A 22,159-nucleotide genomic window follows, 5' to 3' on the forward strand; every position below is an offset into this window, starting at 1 on the left:
TAGTTTACGTTCAAGCATCGACCATTTTTGACGATGCCATGGGGGAATTATTGATTTATTGTCTTTATGAAAATTCTTCGGGAATCATAGATTTCATACAGTCTCAGCGGCGTAAACTGGCCGATTTACTCTATTTGTTACTTAATAATAAATAAGTTTGTCATCTTAAATTGAAATATCTATGTGAAAATTAATAGGAATTGTACTAGCTACATCAAGAATCTTTGGTTACATTGAAAGAAATTACTACCTGTAAAATTATCCATATCCATACTAATAGTATAAATGCAAAAGTGTGTCTGTCTGTCTGTCTGCTAGCCTTATACAGCCCATCCGTTCAACCGATTTTGGCGAAATTTGGTACAGAGATAGCTTGGATCCCGGGGAGGGACATCGGCTGCTTTTTATCCCGGAAAATCAAAGAGTTCCTATGGGATTTAAAAACCTAAATCGACGCCGACGAAGTCGCGGGCATCATCTAGTTATTCATAAACTAAACAGTTTAGAAACATGCGTGAAATCGTGAAAGGCAGTGCCCGTTGTTACGGAGAAAATGGGAAAGTTTTGAATGGGGGCTTATTCGAGAAAATCAAATGGTAAATAAACGAAAACTTTAGTCCTTAGTCGAAAGCTTTGCTTTATTATTTTGGAGTTCTAGGTACTTTTTAACCAACTTCAAAATAGGAGGAGGCTCCCAATTTGACGCGTAATTGTACTTTGCTTTTTTGACGGAGCTTGGTTTTACTCTTCAACCGTACGCTTAGTGTAAGATTTTACGTCGCACCAACGTTTGCTAGAATTTGAGAGTCGGAAAACAGTTTAAAAGTAAGTAGTTAATCATCTAAATCTTGATTTTCTTGGTGCCGTCAGTTGAGTTTAATGATGCCTTCGCTCCGAAGTCGATTGTTTTTTATCTAATAAATTAATCTAGTGATGTTTAAAAATAAACAGCATTTGACGCAAAAAACTAACTTTTTGTTTTATTTTATTTAACTTTCTTAGATAGTGCGCGACAGGTCAAGATGCCAATCGGAGAGGGAACACACCCGCACAGCCACCGCGCTAACCCGGTGCGGACGAGCGCGGGAGACGTGCGGATGTGCGGGGCGTCCCCCCGCCTCATACCCCGATTCAACCTGTTGCAGACTTACAGATACGAGTATTATGTGAATAATGTTAGGATAGTTTGAATAGGTACCTACTCTTATTATAATTAAACCTACCCTACCGCGCCTTAACGTTCGACTAAAGTTAAATTACTAGCTCTATTTAGAACCATTATAATATTATTCTGTGGCTCTACGGAATAAATATTTAACCTTGTCTGCTTTGTTTTTCAAACTTTAAACGAGTTACCTTTCTGCGCTCTCAATAATCTATTAAGAAAATTAATAAGCGTGTTATTGAAAGTTCTTGAGAATTTCCCGTTCCCAGCGGCAGCGTAGAGAAATAAATAACTACTAATAACCATTTTGTACTGCAAAGTAAATAGCGACTTTGATTGCCTATTTGAGATATTTTTACAGTAAGAAAAATTAAAATTATTTATGAGCTATTGACATATAATAAGTAGGTACATTTTAGTTTTAGTTTTAGTTTTATAGAGAATTTACGGTGTTTTGTGTCGTGATGCTCCTGTACAATATGTAGGTACTTATAGTACGCGACAGATCGAGATTGCAATCGGGGCGGGAACGCCCCGCACACCCGCACGACACCTGCTCTCGCCCGCACTGACTTAGCGCGGGGGCTGTGAGGGTATGCGGGGTGTTCCCTCACCGATTGCTATCTCGACCTGTCGCGTACTATAATATATACCTTGTAATAAAAAGATGACCAAAAAAAAAAAAAAAAACTAAATGAGTTTTGGCCTAAGATGTCCGACGCGTTTACCAATAAGATTCCTATTCACTCTTGTTTTAAAGATACCCGGGTTAGTAGCGCTGCCTTTGATTTTTATTTTATAAATCCATACTAATATTATAAATGCGAAAGTGTGTCTTCTAGCTTTTCAAGGCCCAACAGTTTAACCGATTTTGATAAAATTTAGTACAGAGTTACATTTATCCCGGGAAATTAAAGAGCTCCCACAGGATTTAAGAAAAACCTAACGGGCGACAAACGGCCAACGACATACGACAAGTGGGAATGGGGGGGAGCTTTAGGAAATTTTGTGTTGATGATTAGGATTGGAAACACCAATGTGTTTCGCGTTTCCGCGACTAAACTGCGCCGTCACGAAAGAATACCATTAAGCGTGGTCATTCACGGCAAATAGATGTAACAATTTGCTTATTGCTATTCCTGTGATTATTAAACATTTTATTATCATTTTATTACCGTTGGCTATCTTAGTACATTAATAGAGTGATAGTTTTGAAGTGGAAACTTGTTGGTAAAAACTTCAAGGTCGCGTCACCGACATGCTAATGTTACTAGTGCTCGGAGTGATGATAGTGTAAAAAGTAAACAGAACCAATGTTAATGGTTTTAATTGAAAACTAAAGCTTTGATTTTTGATTTTACAATTAATTTAAAAACACAGAAAAAACCACTGTCCACTTTTAATTTAGATATGAAAAAAAACGACTAATGAAAAATAATTATTATTCACAATAAAAGTTTCGGTCTTTCTCCATACAAGTGATCACATATTATATTATGATGCCCAAGAGGTTGGCACTATTGCTTCTCTGGAATGCCAAGCTAAGTCGTTGGTCTAAACAAGCGCCAGCTAAATACCTGGATAGGCAGTTAACTCTGCGTGAAGCGTGGATCAATCTCCGAGGCAAGGTTTTTAAAATCTTTTTTTAAATAAGTAAAACATTAATGACTTCTCTCTCTCTCTCTCTTTCTCTCTCTCTCTCTCTCTCTCTCTCTCTCTCTTTGTGTGGCTTATTTCTAATTACTGAGGATCGTGAGTCGGGATCCCTTCCTAATAATCACAATAATAGTAGGAGTTTTCTTGGCATAATAATGCGGTGGGTTCCCAGATTTTTCCAAGTTTTAATAACCTCAATAAGTACTAATATTAGTACTAGCAACCCGCCCGGTTACATACGGGCAGCTATTAGGTACAATTTTCGCATCTCAATTTTATTTGAAATAAAATATGTACCTCAGGAATAATGTAGCTTTCTACTGGTGAAAGAATTTTCAAAATCGGTTCAGTAGTTTCAGAGATTACTTCCTACAAACAAACTTACATATGTTGGTAGGTAGATATAGGTTAGCAAGGTTTTTGTGAGATGTTTTATTACTTGAACCCGTGGTTTGTTGAAACACAAAAGTCAGAAGGATTGTCCCGCGGTTGGAAGTTAAAATATCTCAAAATTTGATACTTTGGCCCTTATCAACCCTTTCACAAATTTGACAAAGGCTTGGAAACTTTGTGTGACGATGGGGGAACTACAGATCACCTCTTCTGCTAGTCTGATACACAGTCGAGTGTTATTTGAGTAGGTAATATCATCCCTTTCATTCCGGAAAATCTTATTGTAAGACTTTTAGACAGTTTTGATTCCACAAAAGAGATTTCAGGAGTGTTTTATTTGCCCTTGAGTTGACCCTAGATACAGTTGTCTCGAAAATTCAACAGCTCTCGTACTTGACAGGCTTTAGAGATTAAGTCAGCGGCTCTTCATTCAAACGCTATCTGTTCATCTTGAGTAAGTGGGTCGATTATGTAGTGTAATACTTAGGGCTTGGCTTATTTAGAAAGCGTCTAGACCTTTTCAAGGTTAAAATGAAATAAAAAGTTAATAAAACAAAAAATATTATCATCTTAATAGACAAAAGGAAAAGCTGACTGACTGACTAATCTATCAACGCACAGCTCAAGTTACTGGACGGATCGGGCTGTTTGACAAGCAGATAGCTATTATGACGGAGACATCTACTAAGAAAGGATTTTGGAAATTCATACCTTAAGGGGGTAAAATAGGGATTTGTGTATAGTCGGTACAAATTACTCACCACGCGCCATTTCAACTCTATGGGTCAACTGTCATGTGATTAGTACAGTTCACCTTTAAAATAAGTAGTAAAATTGTATTTTTAACATGAATTTTAACACAAAAAGTTAAAATGGCGCGTGAGGAGTTGAATTTTACGCGTTATAATCTACGTTGACGAAGCTAGTAATTCAAATAAGTACCTACATTTCTCGAAACTAAAGGGCTCTCGAATTCCTGGATTTGATAGTCTAGGATATTTTTATTAGCAATTAGTTCAGTTAATATAGATTGAATAAATTTTAATAGATGTAGAATTTTGTACAATATGTAGGTACTTAAATCGTTTCGAGTCTCTTAAGTTATTGAAAAAAAATATAATGACGTGTAGATTCCTATACACCGTAGCTGGCGACGGAGTCTACGCAGGAAAATATCGTAGGCGTCTACGAACTGATCAGACAGACAGACAGACACACTTTCGCATTTATAATATTAGTATGGAAGTACGGATTAAGTATGAATATGGATGTTACATCTTAATAAGATGAAAATAATACCTACTTACATTTTATAACATATCTTTAGCGCACCCAAATTGAATTTCACCCTCGAAGTGATTTATCAACGTTCCTAATCTGAGATTGTACCTACTATGAATTTTTCATCCAATGTGAATGATTTAAATGGGACCTTTTTCAAATGCGATTTAGTAAATCTAGGTGGATTTTTTTTATGAAAAGCTATAAAAATGTCTTTTTGATGACGATATTTCAGATAACCTCTAAGGTACGGAGCCTAAGGCGCTATGGTACAGAATGCCTTTCCGGCGTCCATGTTTTCTGTCACATAATATAATTATCTTGGATACTTTTAATTAAGTAATAAGGCACTATAGGCGCATTATAGGGAAGAACTAGATCTTATCATCATCATAATGACTCAGTGGTCTTATTATTGGGAGGTACCGGGTTCGATTCCTGGCAGGGGTTTGGAATTTTATAATTTCTAAATTTCTGGTCTGGTCTAGTGGGAGGCTTCGGCCGTGGATAGTTACCACCCTACCGGCAAAGCCGTGCCGCCAAGCGATTTAGCGTTTCGATACGATGCCGTGTCGAACTATAATAACCCTTCATATAACGAGTTATATGAAGGCACAGAAAGCACCTAGTAGCGACTAAATAAAAGAAGAAATAAAAACGTACGTTGAAACGAATGGGTCAGAACTAACGTACTTCTTTTCGCTCCTTTACTGAATGTAATCTACAAATTGTATTAGGATACGACCCGAGCTAAGTTACTTAAATGTACTATTGTACTTGACAAGCTGGGTAATAATCTACTTAAAATAATGTGAAACAAATTACACGTATTACCTACAACGCAAATCTTTCGTAGACTGAATATTTCAGTTTTGTTAAGGTAGTCTCCATTCAATTAATAAACAAATCTACTCTAATATTATAAGTTTGTATAGTTTGTATCCCCGAATGCTATTTTGTAGGAATAGTAGGTACCTATACCTACTAATTTTAGAAAATACAAATGAAGTAGGTGTCCTAAGAAATGTTTCTAACTATGCATGTCCGTTATAGCCTTTCACGGCCATTGGGCCATGAAAAGCCAATTTTGATGAATTTTGGTACATAGTAAGCTTACATCCCGTAGAACGACATAGGCTACTTTTCATCCCGGAAAGTCAAAGAGTTCCTACGGGATTATTGAAAAACTTAAATCCACACGGACTTACAGCCGCACTCAGAGTCGCTAATCGTTACTTAAGATTGAGTTAAAACGAGACAGATTTATGTGAGAGATACAGCTCTGTCTCGTTTTAGCTAAACTTAAGTAATGATTAAGCGACTCTGAGTGCGGTAGTAAGTCGCGGATATAATCTAGTTTTAAATGATAGGAAGTTATTGTGAAATCAGAATCCTAGACAGATAATACAATTTTGATTATTTGCATAAATATGTGGGGTAGAGTGGGGCATTGAGAGCTATTAGGTAATGGGTAACGGGTAGAAATAATTTTCCACCATTCTAGAATACACAACTTGTCTTTCTTTCCTCCTATTCCATACATTAAATATGAATAGAGAGCCAAGTTTTCTAAACTAAAAAGTAAAAACATACGGTATATAACGGCGTATAAAAATATACGTTGCATGTTAAACCATTCTGCATCGTATTATGTAGGTACGCACAGTATTCAGAGCAAATACTTCAAAATGAACACTTGAAAGAAAAAAAAGAAACTGGTTAAGTGTGTGTAGGAACACGTATAATAATATAATAACTTATTTAGTTTAGAGTTACCATGGTAGTAGCTAGAAGCTTTGGCGGTCATTATTTCCAAAACTGTGTAACAAACCTATATTAATTATTTTAAAATACAAGTACTTAACAAGCGATCACGTGACGGGGTAACCCAAAAACAATCGATTCTTACTTTTGAAGCTCACGAGATAACCTGATTTAAAAAAAAAAAAAAATTAGTAGGTATGCTTCTGTGTAGCGGTATCAGTTCCCAAATTACAGTGCTAAATTTCAACTGTACAGTTCGTAAAGTTTTCTAAAATGGCTGTGACACACAGACAGATGGACAGACGGACAGATAGACAAATGGACTGGGCGAAACTATAAGGTTTCCTTGATTTACTTCGGAACTTTAAAAGATTTACCTACTTTCGAGTGAATGAACCTAATATGAACTTAAGAAGCGTTTTCTTTCCGTACCTTTCCCGAGTGTAATTTAGAACATGGCTACGTAGCGCTGTAAATGTGACTCGAGAGCTGACTCGCTATTGTTCTATTAAGTTCTAGAAGTGGGTCACTTGAGCGCACCAATTTTTGCAGGCTGAGTTTGTAAAGGTTATCGTGTCAGACCTTTTATTTGTAGCTTTCGTGTTATTTTGTTTTACTAAAAGTGAGGGAATATTCTGTTACATGAGCTAGATAACATCTGTGGTGAATAAGATAAAAAAAGGTATTACCTAGTTTGAGTACCCGTCCCCACACTACAACATCTAAATATATAAAAAGACTGACTGACTGATTTACCTATCAAAGCAGAGCTCAAACTACTGGACGGATCGGGCTGAAATTTGGCATGTAGATAGCTATTATGACGTACACATCCGCCAAGTAAGGATTTTTGAAAATACTACCCCTAAGAGGGCAAAATAGGAATTCGAAATTCGAAGTCGCGGGCATAAGCTAGTTATGATAAAATGGATAAGCAATTTACCTAAATTATAGCTAGTTGCAGCATTATGATCGCTCTGTTTTTGTATGAGGTCATAAATTTTTGTTATCCTACTGAGTTATCGTCGTATACCTTTTGAAAATCCCCCCAGCTTACGGTCACGCCACAATAATCCACACTTTTATCCCTGTGGGCAATGCGAATATATAGGTACGACTATATTTGGCAACGCTCAAGTTTTCGCACCGCAAATAATATATCATGTCACTAAAGTTTAGTTGCTCGTAAAGTTAGGTAATACTTGATAGGTAACTAAAAATTCAACTTATTTTTCTCGTTTGCGTGGGTTATTGATAAAAATATTTTGATTCTTAGTGCTTTTAGTACGACCTAATAACCCTATAATAATTCATCAGTGGCTAAAGAAATAACTTAAATTTAATTATTCTAATAACCTCTAAACTATTGCCTTATGTATCTACTTACTTGCACAATATGCTGTCATATTAATTATATTATTATAATACTATTTAAGAGAAGTATAAACAATTACTTTTTTATAGATGACAGGTTTGCGCCTCAACACAGTCTCACCTGAAGATCTGATGATGCAGGCTAAGGTGGAAAACGCTAGGAAAGAGGTAGGGGTATGGCATTTGTATTGACTTACAACCCTAATTGCCTTAAATACTTATTTTTTACTAACATATGCACGTAAACAGATATCTGGGGAAATGACTTAAGCTGTATATAAAAATAAAATGAATGCCATATTAGTATATGTTATGATTATGTTAAATATTGTAACATGCCTTGTTCCTGCTCCTATTAATGTTTATGCCCTATGGTTTATGTCCTTTCGCATCAAATTACTGTCACGATTTAATTGATGGAATATTTCTCTTTTGTTTCAGACTATAAAAAATGTCCGTGCCAACAACAGACAGTACCGAAGCTATCACCAACTCTGGCTATGGCAGCAGCGACGAAACCGCCAGTCTCTTGGTATCGGGGCCATCAGTTACTGTCATAGTACCAACAGAAAATAGAACCGTCAAACCTGTCCTGCAAAGGCAGGATTGCACAACACATTTAAGGCCTCAACTTTCTGGTGGTCCCGGTAGTGAAGAAAGTGCAGCATCTGTTAGAATAGAAGACGGTACGACGAGAAGCGTACCGGATATAGAATTGCAATGCCGGGAACCCGCAGACCGCCCTCAGACTCTGGTATCACCTATTGCAACATGTTCTCACAGAGGCTCAGTGACTGCTTGCACGCTAGTACCGCACTCGTACGCGAGGTGTCGCGTTTGTGAAAGGAGACAATCTACGGCGCCAGTGTCGGCACTACATCTAGTGCGGTCCGCGTCTCGCGAAAGCGTACGCTCCGCCGTTCACTACCCTTGTGGTTGTAGTTCACTACACGCTGTCAGCACCTGTCCCGTCATCCAACCGCCAGCATTACTGTTACCGGCAACGAGTACGAGAATCATCCGCCAGAGTTCGCAGCCGGAGTCGAGCGCATGCGCGGCACACTGTATTCACTCCCATCACCCTAGCGCCTCACTGCGACAGCTAAGAGAACCCGGCGACGGAATCGCCGGAATAGCAGCGGATTCTCTACGAATCAACGGCGGCATGCGCCCCTTCAAACAGGTAAGTTACCTAGGGCATAGATGGAGCCACGTTTCCACTTTTAAAAATAATTTTGTTGCTTAGCTTACTCATCATAATATGGGGTGGTTCCGCTATTACTTTTCAAGGCGAGGCATTTTAACCTACTCAAATATTAAACTAACATTCATACTATGTATTTGTATGTAAATATAAAAAAAATTGCGAGTTTTTAAAATTTATAAACACATTCTGTAAAAGAGTTCATTTTAACTGTTTGTGAAATAATTTGTCAGGTAAATAATGCTGAACACGTACCTAGGCAAGGACTCTAATTAGATTTCTAAGTGAATTGCTAGATTAAAGCAGCTTTGTAATTGTTAAAGCGGCTTTAGTTAACTAATTTATAGCGGATTAGTCTGACTTGGGATCTTTTCACAATACTCGCGGTACGATGTCTCATCGTAAAAATCTACGACAAAGAACAACTAGGGAATTTGTGTGGGAAATTGGGAATCACAGTGAGGTGCGAAGTCGACTTGCAAGTATTGTGAAAGGGCTTTTAGACCGTCCAGGCTCTACTAATACAATCTGTTTGTTTTTTATCAAACTCAAAAACCATATTATTTTAATTGACTGTCACAAAAAATTAACTTGATTCGTAAATTCAAAATTATTGGCACTTGTCAAGTACAACATTCTATCATCTTAATTAATTTAATAGGGGTAGGGGATCTTTTGATTATTTTGTGTAGCGTTCAAAATTAATGGAAATCCTACATTTTGTAGCAATTTTATATCTTCCTTGCAAATCAAACCAATTAAATTGAAACTGAATAAATAATGTTGCTATGAGAAGTTACAGATTTATTAGGCCGGCCCGGGCGTGTAAGTGCTGTGTAACGCGTGGTACAACAAAGCAGCATTACGGAACCATCTCGCGAATATGCGTTCATCATAATATTAAAAAAAAAAAAAAAACCGACTTCGATACACAAACACTAAAAATTGAAAAATAATTTAATTTATTACCGAATATATTATGTATACAAGAGTTAATATAGTTCCATAATAATATTTTTAGTGCCGGTGCCAATTAGCTTTAGCTGCGCGAATCGTCTAGACTTCATATTTTTATGAGACTCCATAATGGCACCTCATTGGCACCGACCCCAAAAAATAATATTATGGAACTATATTAACTCTTGTATACATAATATATTCGGTAATAAATTAAATTATTTTTCAATTTTTAGTGTTTGTGTATCGAAGTCGGTTTTTATTTTTTTTGTAAAAAAATTTTATTTCACAATTTTTAGTGGCCCCATTGAATTATACTATGACTGGTTAAAGATCTACTGTTTACTAAGCTATTACACTGATCGCGAGCAATTTACTCTTATCCGTTGAGGAGTTCCAGTATCTATCTTCGAAGATGTTCATCAGATCTTCACCAAATTTAAATGGGACCAACTTTGAAGTATACCCTTTCAAACAAAAAAAGAATTTTCAAAATCGGTCCAAGCGTCTTCGAGTAATCGGGGAACATACATAAAAAATAAAAAAGAAATAAAAAAAAAAAGATTCCGATGAATTGAGAACCTCCTCCTTTTTTTGAAGTCGGTTAAAAAAATAGTACGCGACAGGTTGAGATAGTAATCGGGGACGGAACGCCCCGCACGCCCGCGCAGTCCCTAGCACTAACCCAGTGCGAACAAGTGCGGGTGAGCGGGGCATACCCCCGCCTCATACCCCGATTGTCATTCCAACCTGTCGTGAACTATACGTTTGCGTGTCAAACAAAATGATGTCGGTTATTACCTACTGCGATTGAAATACGCTCTCTCACAGCTTTTTAAGCAAGAGCACTGCAAGCCATGAGAAAATGATTGTGCTTGGATTTTTATTTGACAATTAACTCAGCCGCCACGGCTTGGGTAGAGGGTCCACCCTTTTCGAAAATTTCATTATTAAATGTATTTCAGGGTTTCCGGTCTTAATTATTAACTAAAAGCCCAAATACCAATTTTCATGGATGTAACTTTGAAAAAAATGCTGAATTGTATGCAAACTTTCATCTCCTACTTAACCTCCTTATAGGGGTGAAATTTCCTACAAAGGAATCTACTGTAAAAGTTTCAAGTTTCTAAACCAAGCGGCGGCTGTGGATTGATAGATCAGTCAGTCAGTCATGGCAAATATTTTTATATGAACTTATGAAAGTTGTGAAAAATCAAAAGTGCTATAAAATCGTATTATTTTCTACGCGTGATGGTTGCGTAATCGCGTTCTAGTAGGACAATGCCCAAGCGTCTTAAGGGGTTCCATTCAAATCAAATCAAATCTTGAACGATTGATTTGATTCCTGTTTTCAACCTGCAGGGGCTGCTCCTGTGCCCACAAACCCTGTCGCAGACTCGTCGGGCGCGACTAAGACGCGCATTCACTGAAGCCACCGGGGACACGGTCAACTACGTTAGAACGGTGGTTATATTTCAATATTCAATTATGCACCACCTCGGCCATGATCGACTGTACAATCTCTCATACTGACTAATTCTTCCTCTGCCTAAAAATACACATCCTTTTCTATCAGTATGTCCAAGTCAGTATCTCCAAAAATTATGAAATTCGAAAAATCAAACGAAAAATCTTAACTGACACCTACACCTAATAATATATTTATATTTAGCCTTAGTATTTTAGCGCCTTTTGAGTGGTAGAAACATGCATGTCCTTACCCTTTAGTATATTTTTCTTTAAATAATAGGTATAAGTATCTAATGGAATAATATTTTGTTTCACTTCCGAACTCAATAACATGTCAGGTTGTACAGTCGAAAATTGGCCGATTTTTGTGGATTGTTCACAGGATTTATTTGTTTTAGATGGCGAATGTGACGTCCCTGTAGCCTCTTTAAGGTTCCACGTCCTCTACATAACCGTGCACCCAATAGCTTCTCACACAACAAATCGTTTTCCGTGAACCAATTTCACCTTTCCAACTTACCAGCAAAACATACATTGCCCACTCTTTTATGTTCGATTTCTTTTTTACATCGTAATTTTTCATAAAAGCATTAGATTTATATTATTCATCGACTGATGACGAAAACGTTTTGTTATACATTGGGATTCCATCAATTCAAGCAATATACACAGCACGTACACAACCATTTAGCTGCCCGTTTCACAATGGATAAAATAGTTATATTCAATGCACTTTAGATCAACTGTTAGATTGCACAACGCTGAGCGAACATTTAGTTTACAATGTTCAAATATGGCTTCCGTTCATTATGTGCTGTTCGTACAATATATTATGTACGCCTACAAATATTTATGCGTTATAGAAAAACGTATCCAACTATTGAAATTGCTTACAAAAATTTTTTTTTGTTAAAATTGTCTTCGTAAAAATTTTCACCTATCATGAAACACGTTCTAGAGTCTAGATGTGATATCACGTCGTATATCATTTTCTGAATAGGCTCCTTTGTGAGGATAAATCTAGTGTTGAGTGTGTAATGGTGCAGATCTATGACGCTTTATGCAATAGCGGTAGTACTTATTTTATTTTGCTTCATACAAAAATTGGTGAAAGGTTTGGTAGAGGGTGCACTAAGCTTGCTTCGTTTGTGCAATGACGCCAGCAGACGTCTTATTTTGGTGTTTTTTTTAAATAAGTCTGTCTAGTTTTTGTTTGTTAACCCATTGGACTAAATTATGTATAGATATATTAGGATTAGATCTTTGGGTTAACTTAACCTTAACCACCTTGGGTGGGTTAATGAGTGTTTTTGTTTTACATTCTTATTCTGTAATGGTGGGAGCGATGGCTTACCTATGTTGTCCTCTCCCATAAGGTTAGCTAGGATTTGAAATAAAAAATGTTATATTGAAGAATTTTCACGTGAATTAACATTTCAAACTATCAACGTAACTAAATACGATATCTTTGTATTGTTCTTGTTGAAGCTACTACATCTAAGTGTTATATTCCCTGATATAATGGAGTCTAAAGGGTACAATATAGTAAAGTAAGTAACCGTGATATTGAAGATTATTCCGCACCGATGACTACAATCGTCTATCATCTTGAGAGGGACAAAGTGCTCATGTTTGGGTAGATAAACCTTTACTATTTCTGTAGGTAGGTACCTACATAACATAGTATTATTTTATTATAGCTTATACTTATACTTTTACGATTAACTCTTGACGACTCGCTACTCAACTGAAAGCAACGACGATGATTCAGTCTAAATTGAAATCCGCTGCTCGATTGCGGTAGAATGACAGCTACAATGTCTCGGTCGCAATCACCTCTGATTGGTTGACGCTCGCTCACTATTGGCTACAATGCATTGTTGCAACGAGAATCGCAAAAATTCAGCCAATCAGAACAATTGAGATTGTAATAATGATTGATGCTTTTCCGAAATCGACCTACAGGCTAACTCGGTATCTACATGGAAGGGGTACCGTAACGCGTATACGCTCTACAACATAAGTTTGCTGGTAGGGTGGTAACTAATTACAGCTAAAGCCTTCCAACCGGCTAAATTTGAGTCAGCTCAGATAATATAAAACCTTGGATTTATCATGTTGGAAATCGGTTTAGTATATTTTTTAATTTAATATGGGAGCATGGTCGATTTTTCAATTATTGTCTAATCCAGTATGGATAGTATAAATGCGAAAGTGTGTACGTCTACTTTTTAAAATAGACTAGCGCTGTTTATCTGTCTACAAGTTTTTCACGACACATTCATCTAACCAATTTAGACGAAATTTGATACAGAGATAGCTTGCATAATAAGGAAGGGCATAGATTAGGTAGGTACTTTTTATCTCGGAAAATCAAAGAGTTTCCACGGGATGTTAAAGAACCTAAATATATACCATAGAATCGCGGGCATCATCAATTATTCGGTACTTTTATCTTGGGAAATCAAAGAGTTCCCATGGGATTTTTAAATTACCGAAATCTACGCTGAAGAAGTGGCGGGCAATATCTAGTAAAATATATTTTATCAAAGAAGCATATGACATTATTATATTACATCACTACTTTTTTTAGTGTTGAAATTGAAGTGTTTGCGGCGGTTCTTATAATAAAAAGCCTATGAAAGACACTTCATAAATGGAGTGCTGACCTATTTCTGCTGGAGCCAAAAGGATCTCATATTTCGTTCCGAAATGAAACAAGAGCTCATTGTTACTGAACACGTACATTGTACAGTTTCAAGCTGGCTAATAAATGAAAAGAATGGCTACAGCTACGGGTTTGTTTGAATTAATCTACTTAAACTATTCATTTCGTTTTTGAACTACATAATGAAATTACTTAAATTAACTCGTGGCTTTCTATTGCAATGTAAGATGAAATCATGAAAACCTACGTCAAATGTACATATTTTATTGAGCCAAGCCATATCAGCTTGTAATGCAGAAAAAGACCTCCTTTGGGCCATAGCTCGTTTTGGGTTTTGCCTATAGGTACCATAGCGTTAAAATGCATAAAATTTCAGCCTTTCAGAAATTTAAATGGTTTTCGCGGCCACTTAAAAACTTAGTTAATTAATCTATACTTTATATCAATATCTATATGATATATAATACTAATATTATGCAAGAGTGTGTCTGTTTGTTAGCTTTTTACGGTCCAACCGTTTATTCGATTTTGAAACTGGGACAGTGATAGCTTGCACCCTGTGGAAAGACGCTACGTTGGATCCTGGAAAATCAGAGAGTTCCCACAAAATTAGAAATTCTTAATTCACATGGAAAGTAAAGTTGCAGTCATCACGTATGTGGAGAATATAGCTTGCATTCTGGAGACGAAAACAAACTATAGCCCAGAATATCAAGAAGTTCGGGATTTTTTAAAAACCTAAATCCACACTAAAGAGGTTGTGAGCATCATCAATTTGGTATAGAGATAGCATGCTTTAGGGAGGCGGATATAGGCAACTTTTATCCCGGAATATCAAAGATTTTCTACGGGATTTTTAAAAAGCCGGAACTTACGCGGACGTAGTCGCGGGCATCAACTAGTAAGTACCTATACAGTAGGTACTTATACATAATATAATAGTGTTTTAGTAAAATAGTATTTAGTATATAATGGTAAGTATATGCAATAATAAATTATTATTTTAGCTAGTAATAATATGCTATAGATAAATAAAGAAATAGAGAATGTAATTATACATTTCGAAGAAAAAATATTACTCGACGGTTCAGTTTAAGTTATTCTATGTTAACAATAATACCAGCACGCACACCACCGCCTAATTTTATTTGATAAAGGACGGATATTATGTTGTTCAACATTACACCTACCACGTTACTAACGCCGTGAATGATCTAGTGGTCTACGAAATAGAAATGATGTAGGTAAACACTTTATTGAAGGGCTGAAGGAAAGAACCGCATCGAACCGCACGCTATATTTACGGTGGCTTAAGGAACTTAAGAGGAGTTTTTTCATAGCCACAGAGAATTCAATCTCAAGAGTACGCATATACAAGGTTTTGCATGAAAACAAAATCATAAAATGTTGGCGGGCGACAGGGGAGAATGCTTTGTTGTGATTGGTGGACTCAAAAGTCATATAGGTAATCAAGACAATCTGCGGAATGAGAGTACCAAACGGGCGTCTATAGGTGGTGGTCTGTGTTCATAGCGCACTTCAAACAAATTTAGGTTGGTTCTCCGTTTAAATATTAACCAATCAAACTCATTGAAATTTTGTAACTCTAAAAACAAATATAAGGTATCTGATCTTTTCCAGATTTTTGTAAAAATGTGTAGTTCTAAAGTTACACGGGGTCAAAAATTTACATACAGATGTTTGAGCTCGTGTAATTTTGAAAATACATATTTTATGAAAATCTGGCAAATTGCGGACAGATATTAATTGTACTTACAAGATAGGTTGGAGACTAAAGCCCGATCTTCGAATTCGAGCCCGTCTTGAAATATTATAGTGAAATTGGGTAATTCTGTCGCTTGGTATATTTCAATAGTACACTATGTTTATATTTATGAACTCAGTATTTTTTTATCTCTTTCATTAGATATCCCACTCGATATAATATCAAAAGTAAAGCATCCCACTTTTTTGGATGTAACATCCGTCAGATCGATTGTGTTCATATAAAATGTAGCCTATGTCACCCGGAACATAAAAACGAATCAATTGACACCTCATTCATCAAAATCGGTCTAGTAGTTTAGCCGCTACATTGAAACATAGACACAAACGTACATACATAGACTGCCAAAATCATAACCCTTCCTTTTGGCTTTGCCGTAGTTGGGTAAAAATGTATCTATTTACAAAATATCATTGAGTTTGACTGGTTCATTTAATATTCAAATGAGAACCAAACCACGTCTGAATGAAGAGAGTTGACAAACATACTTGGGAAAGACTTAAATAAAGTTACGAAGAGATCAAGTAAACCATTTTGAACGTCTATTCATTTTTTTTTTACTTCAACTTGTAGTTCAGTATGTGGGAGGTATTGATCTCAATTTTCAACTAGGTAAACTGAAATCTATTTTTACCTCATACCTACAACAATTTTTAGTGAAAAAAAAACTAGCACGATGTAAGTGACCTTTCGCCGCTTGATTTCCGTCTGCCCTTTTATAGTTGAACTCAAAAGCTACGAGTATGAATATTATAGGTATTATGTTCATAAATTAGTGTCTTCCCGTAACTTCATCTTCGTGGTTAAGGTTTTTAACGATTCAGTTATATTTTTTCAAAATCCTAAATACGCGTCGTGGTTGACTGCGCGCGGCGCGCGTATAATAGAAATCACTCACGATAGTTTAAATGCTTAAATTGATAGATCAGTTAGTTAGGTACTCGTTTTATATATTAAGTAGATGAATTGTTTTCAAGTAGATAATTAGAAAATCGAATGAAGAAACTTGCAAAATACCAAAAGCTGTATTTACATAAATCTGTTTAGCAATATGTTGTGTAGAACGTCTGGAATAGTTTGTGTAACATCCTTTTCGGTGTTATCATACCTTGGAACTTTGTTACGCAACGAAAAAGACATTTTTGTGTAAATAGTCCTCCCCAGCGGCGCGTGCAATATACGGAAGATATATTCCTTCCATAAAATCAGCACTTGGACGCCTGCCCATCTCGTGAAACGGCAGTCTTTGCTTATATTGTGTCATTACCCATATAAAGTAAACCGTCGATCAAACTGGCGTTTCTGAAAGGAAATCCTGAAGAATTATGTAAATATTCGTCTTTGTTTTTCATTGAAATGGTTTTTTCTTTAGAATATCATTAACTCGTCTTTATTATGATCTGGTTTTACTTAGGTATTTTTGATTTATCTACGAGGAGTATAATTAAAAGTCTGGAGATGATAGGATGTTTTGGGCCTACAAATGTTTCAACTCAATCCAGTATAGGTACTTAGTTTTTCTATGATGCGTGGTTTATGTGTTTATACGGCATAAAAAGCGGAGGTTATTGATTTGAACAAAAAAGATATATACCTACTTACTTCGCAATTGTAAAATCATAATGTTACCCCAATTAGATTCTAATATAGGTACCTAATTAGTTTATTAGACATGTAATGTATATAAAATAAAAAATATGTAGGTTTTCTTAATTTTACATGATTCTAAAACAAAGATTTAAAATTATATTGTGTATTTGAGATTAAGGCAACATTTCTGGTGGTGTGAAATTTGCCTATTCAAGAATTTTAGACATAACAGCTGTTTGTCAGCTCCTTTTGTATTCGAGAAGCTAAACTTTGTAGGTACTGAACTGTCTGGTAGCATGATTAATTAATTTCAACAGATGAGAATATTCCTCATTTTTCTCACAAATTCAGTTCAGAAGAATATACGTTAGAACATCGTTCATGTATTAAAAGTTAAAACAGGATAGTGAAAAAATGTTTACAATGATTCTTTATACGAGTACACTCTTGCAACATATCAATTTAAACATCATTCTTAAACAATTCTTTGATTTTTTTTTAAATCCCCGAAGGTCTTTTTACGCTAATTCAACCACAAAAAACTATTTTGTATCAAGTTTAACGTACCTTGAATCTTCCGGGCTATTGTGTCTCTGGGGTACAGTATAAGAATGTTAAGAGCTTTTAGAAACTAACTAACCCACTTTCCTCATTCAAACGTTATAACAGTTAAGGATAATTAGTATTCTGCTCTAATAAGGACACTTTTAAACTGATAAGGTTTAACTCTTGTACTATATTAATTAGAGGATCGTAGGATAAATTTTGGGGCGAGTCCAAGAACAAGACATTTACATACTTGGCAGATGTTTAATTTTTTATTCATGCCACACAAAACCGTACATTTCAATATATATATTTCACTTATGAATTAACTAGCTTATGCTCGCGACTTCATCCGCGTGGACTACACAAACAAACCCCTATTTCAACCCCTTAGGCGTTGAATTTTCAAAAATCCTTTCTTAGCGGATGCCTACGTCATAATAACTATCTGCGTGCCAAATTTCAGCCCGATCCGTCCAGTAGTTTGATCTGCGCGTTGATAGATCAGTCAGTCAGTCAGTCAGTCAGTCACCTTTTCCTTTTATAGATTTACATAAATAATTAAGAAACTGGTGCTCACCAAAAAAACATGACGTATGTTTATTGTAAATCTAGCTTATAGCGTGGACTACGAAACTAGTACTACTACGTGTAAAAGTTTATTTGAATTTAAAATCTTTGTATTTCTATTTCTATTACACAATAATGATTAATCCATTACAACTAAATTAAGATCTATGCTAATTAGAAAACATTTTTTCTGAATATTACGGGTACGGAAGCCATCCTGGTTTTATTCAACCACTATTAACGAAATGTAGCTGGTCATTTGGCTATTATGGCATCGTTCCAGCTGGCCACAACGGCCCAGCGCAGGCCTGTCGTATAAATTACGTGCAAATGCAACTGCACAAAGCCCCTCAATGAATTTATTATCTTCCACTGGCATCATCATGATCAACCCATTGCCGCCTCAATACAGAGCATGGATCTCCCCTCAGAGTGAGAAGGATTTTGGCCATAGTCTACCATGCTGGTCAAATGCGAATTGGCAAACAGGTGAAATATCTCAAGTAGCGAAGATAGAGAGTGGGAAGATTATCTGATTAGGGGAACTAATTGACGAATGGTCAGATTAAAGTGACAGGAAACCCGATGCCGACCAACTGAATCGTTCTAATGGAAGCTTAAATATAGTGTCGCGTTTTTTGTGTGACAAAATACCATCTACTAATCCATACTAATATTATAAATGCGAAAGTGTGTCTGTCTGTCTGCTAGCCTTTTACGGCCCATCCGTTCAACCGATTTTGACAAAATTTGGTACAGAGATATCTTACATCCCGGGGAAGGACATAGGCTACTTTCTATCCCGGAAAATCAAAGAGTTCCCACGGGATTTTAAAAAACCTAATTCCGCGCGGACGAAGACGCGGGCATCATCTAGTACTTACTAAGGCCCACTTGTACCAAATTGCTTAGTCTAGTATAATGCTGTAACTTCTTGAAAAGTTTATTTCAGAATTGACAAAAATACAGGGATAGAAAAATTTACATAAACACATTTTAAAGGTTACTATTTTATTCCGCGTCAAAAACGGTAGCCCTTTTCATTAATTTACTAATTTGTAAACATTTTGATTTCTGGTATACATCGATGCTGGCATCCCATCATTTTATTAATTTACTAGCTGATGCCCGCGATTTTGTCCACGTGGGTTTAGGTTCTTACAAATCCTGTGGGAACTCTTTGATCTTCTCTCTCCAGGTCTTTAACTATATCCATGAAAAAATCACGTCAATCTGTTGCTCCGTTGCGACATGATTGAAGTACTTAGCATAATTAGATAACATACCAATAAATATGGATAGTATTTAGTAGTGATTTGTGTTGGAAGAATATTCTATTTTGTGCACTACATTGATTTACTTGAACTCCATATTATAAAAGACGTGTAACATTAGACAGAGCAGCTGGCCGTTTCTCATACATCATGTAGGGACGACTAAATCTTTGTGGTGGTGTACCTACAGTGTTTATATTTGAGAGTGCTTGGTCAACATAATTTATGTAACTACCTCTTTACTTACATATTGTTAGGTATTTCATGCAACCTCGTCATTTTCGCAAAAGTCTGTACATTTAGGTCTGTAAAACTAAATTCCAAGGACTCGTACGAAGCGATTCACTTCCTCGTTTCTAATAATTTTCGTAGATATTAGGATAAGTAGTATTTTAATCAATTTAGCAGTAAGGCTAGGTATTTTAGTACGATGCTTCATATTCATCATCATCAACCGATAGACGTCCACTGCAGAACATAGCTCTCTTGTAGGGACTTGTACGGTCTTGCGCCGCCTGAATCCAGCGGCTCCCTGCGACTAGTGGGGGTCTTCTGGTGCGAGGTCGCCATGCCAGCACCTTGGGAGCCCAACGTCTATCGGTTTTACGAACTACGTGCCCTGCCCATTGAATCAAATATTAAAAGCTAACTTATGAAGTATGTTTGACCTTTAACTTGCAATACGTTAAACAAACCGCTGGAAGATCTATTTTTAATTGGTAGTATTTATATCTCTACACGTGCAGCCTACAGACAAAATCGTATACGTTTGGTCATTTATTCGAAGTGTGGGATGAACTGACGTCAACTGGTATTTATATAGTTTTACTGCAAAATTACATAAAGTATATTTAGAAATCAATTTAAGTTATTATTACATACGCTAATAGATAAAAACTGGTGTACCTACTGGAGAACTCGAAAGAGTGTGTGACTGTACCAAAATTGTAAAAATGAAAAATATTTTTTTTAAATGAACAAAAATAGCAGTGCTAAATTTATAACACTTAAAAATGTGCGATCTCATTAAGATCAATTCAATACTAAACCCCGACTACTCTTCTTAGCGTATAGCTGAAATATAGTAAACTAGATGATGCCCGCGACTTCATCCGCATGGATTTCGGTTTTTGAAAATCCCGTAGGAACTCTTTGATTTTCTGGGATAAAAAGTGTACCAAATTTCGTCAAAATCGGTTGAACGGATGGGCCGTGAAAAGCTAGCAGACAGACAGACTGACACACTTTCGCATTTATAATATTAGTATGGAAGTATGGATATGGATTGTTTTTCTAATGAAGTTATGAATTTCATTAGTTTAGCTTGTTAACATTGTACTTTATTTACTCTTAATTTTTGAACTCAAAATTTTTGTCCTCTTTCATTTGACATTCCCACTTGATACGACACCAAAATACAAACATACATAATATTATATTGCTCAAATCAAAACGCTTCCTTTCGGCTTTGCCATAGTCGGTTAAATAAAGCAAAAATGCGTTGCTTTTAAAAACTTTTTTGAACTGTGTTTTGCGTATGTGTACCTATGAAAGGTAAAAGCGTCTCTTTCATAAGCTCTATTCTTTCACTTGTTTATTTATTTAATCAATTTACCTTTATCGGATACAATGATCCTCAGTGGGGTCGAATGTAGGCATTGGCTAACATTCTCGAGGACAAAATTGGATTTACCTTAGCAAGTTAAAACAAAGTGCTACGAAGGAACTATTTTTATACAATAAATCTTAACGACAAAGTTCCGTACTAGTTTCTTGTTAGAATTTACATTGATCTAAGAGTTCACAAATTTTATAATAATTATTATATTAAATACTAAAATCCAAAACTGCATTAGGTTCAGTAATAACCTCATCATTATTATCATCATCATCAGCCTGTGGACATCCACTGTTGGACATAGGCCTTCCCTAAAGAGCGCCACCACACCCGGTCCTCAGCCTTCCTTATCCAGCCACTTCCCGCCAGTCTCTTTATATCGTCGGTCCATCGTGCTGGAGGGTGTCCCACACTACGCTTGCTTAAACGTGGTCTCCACTCAAGGACTTTCCGGCTCCAACGGCCATCGCCTCTACGACAGGCATGACCTCCCCACTGCAACTTCGGCTTGCTAATAGTTTGGGCTATGTCAGTGAGCTTGGTTCTCCCGCGGATCTCCTCATTTCGGATCATATCCCTCAGGGAAACTCCTAACATAGCCGTCTCCATAGCTCGCTGAGCGACATTGAATTTGTGAACAAAGCCGTTTGTCAGTGTCCACGTTTCAGCACCATAGGTGAGGACGGGAAGAACACACTGGTTAAAGACTTTCGTCTTCAGACACTGAGGAATTAACGATGAGAAGACTTGACTCAATTTCCCAAAAGCTGCCCAACCTAGCCGAATTCTTCTGTTGGCTTCCTCGTCGAAATTGCTTCTACCTAATTGAATTATTTGGCAGTA

General features: G+C 36.4%; 1 protein-coding gene across 14 annotated transcripts in view; it reads left to right on the forward strand.

The window, feature by feature from the left end:
- The window catches only part of SK (small conductance calcium-activated potassium channel), a 209,101-nt gene that overhangs the window by 65,675 nt on the left and 121,267 nt on the right, over window positions 1-22,159 (forward strand). For 11 of the 14 annotated variants that reach the window (XM_069504281.1, XM_069504286.1, XM_069504280.1 and 8 more), the window contains exons 2-3: window positions 8,075-8,816; window positions 11,157-11,258. In XM_069504281.1, the coding sequence (XP_069360382.1) occupies window positions 8,085-8,816; window positions 11,157-11,258 (834 nt within the window). In that variant the 5' untranslated portion in view covers window positions 8,075-8,084. The remainder of the gene's footprint in view (window positions 1-8,074; window positions 8,817-11,156; window positions 11,259-22,159) is intronic. The other 3 variants (XM_069504292.1, XM_069504290.1, XM_069504291.1) reach the window with 1 other exon arrangement.

This window comes from Maniola hyperantus, chromosome 17 (assembly GCF_902806685.2).
Source record: "Maniola hyperantus chromosome 17, iAphHyp1.2, whole genome shotgun sequence".
NCBI classification, from domain to species: domain Eukaryota; kingdom Metazoa; phylum Arthropoda; class Insecta; order Lepidoptera; family Nymphalidae; genus Maniola; species Maniola hyperantus.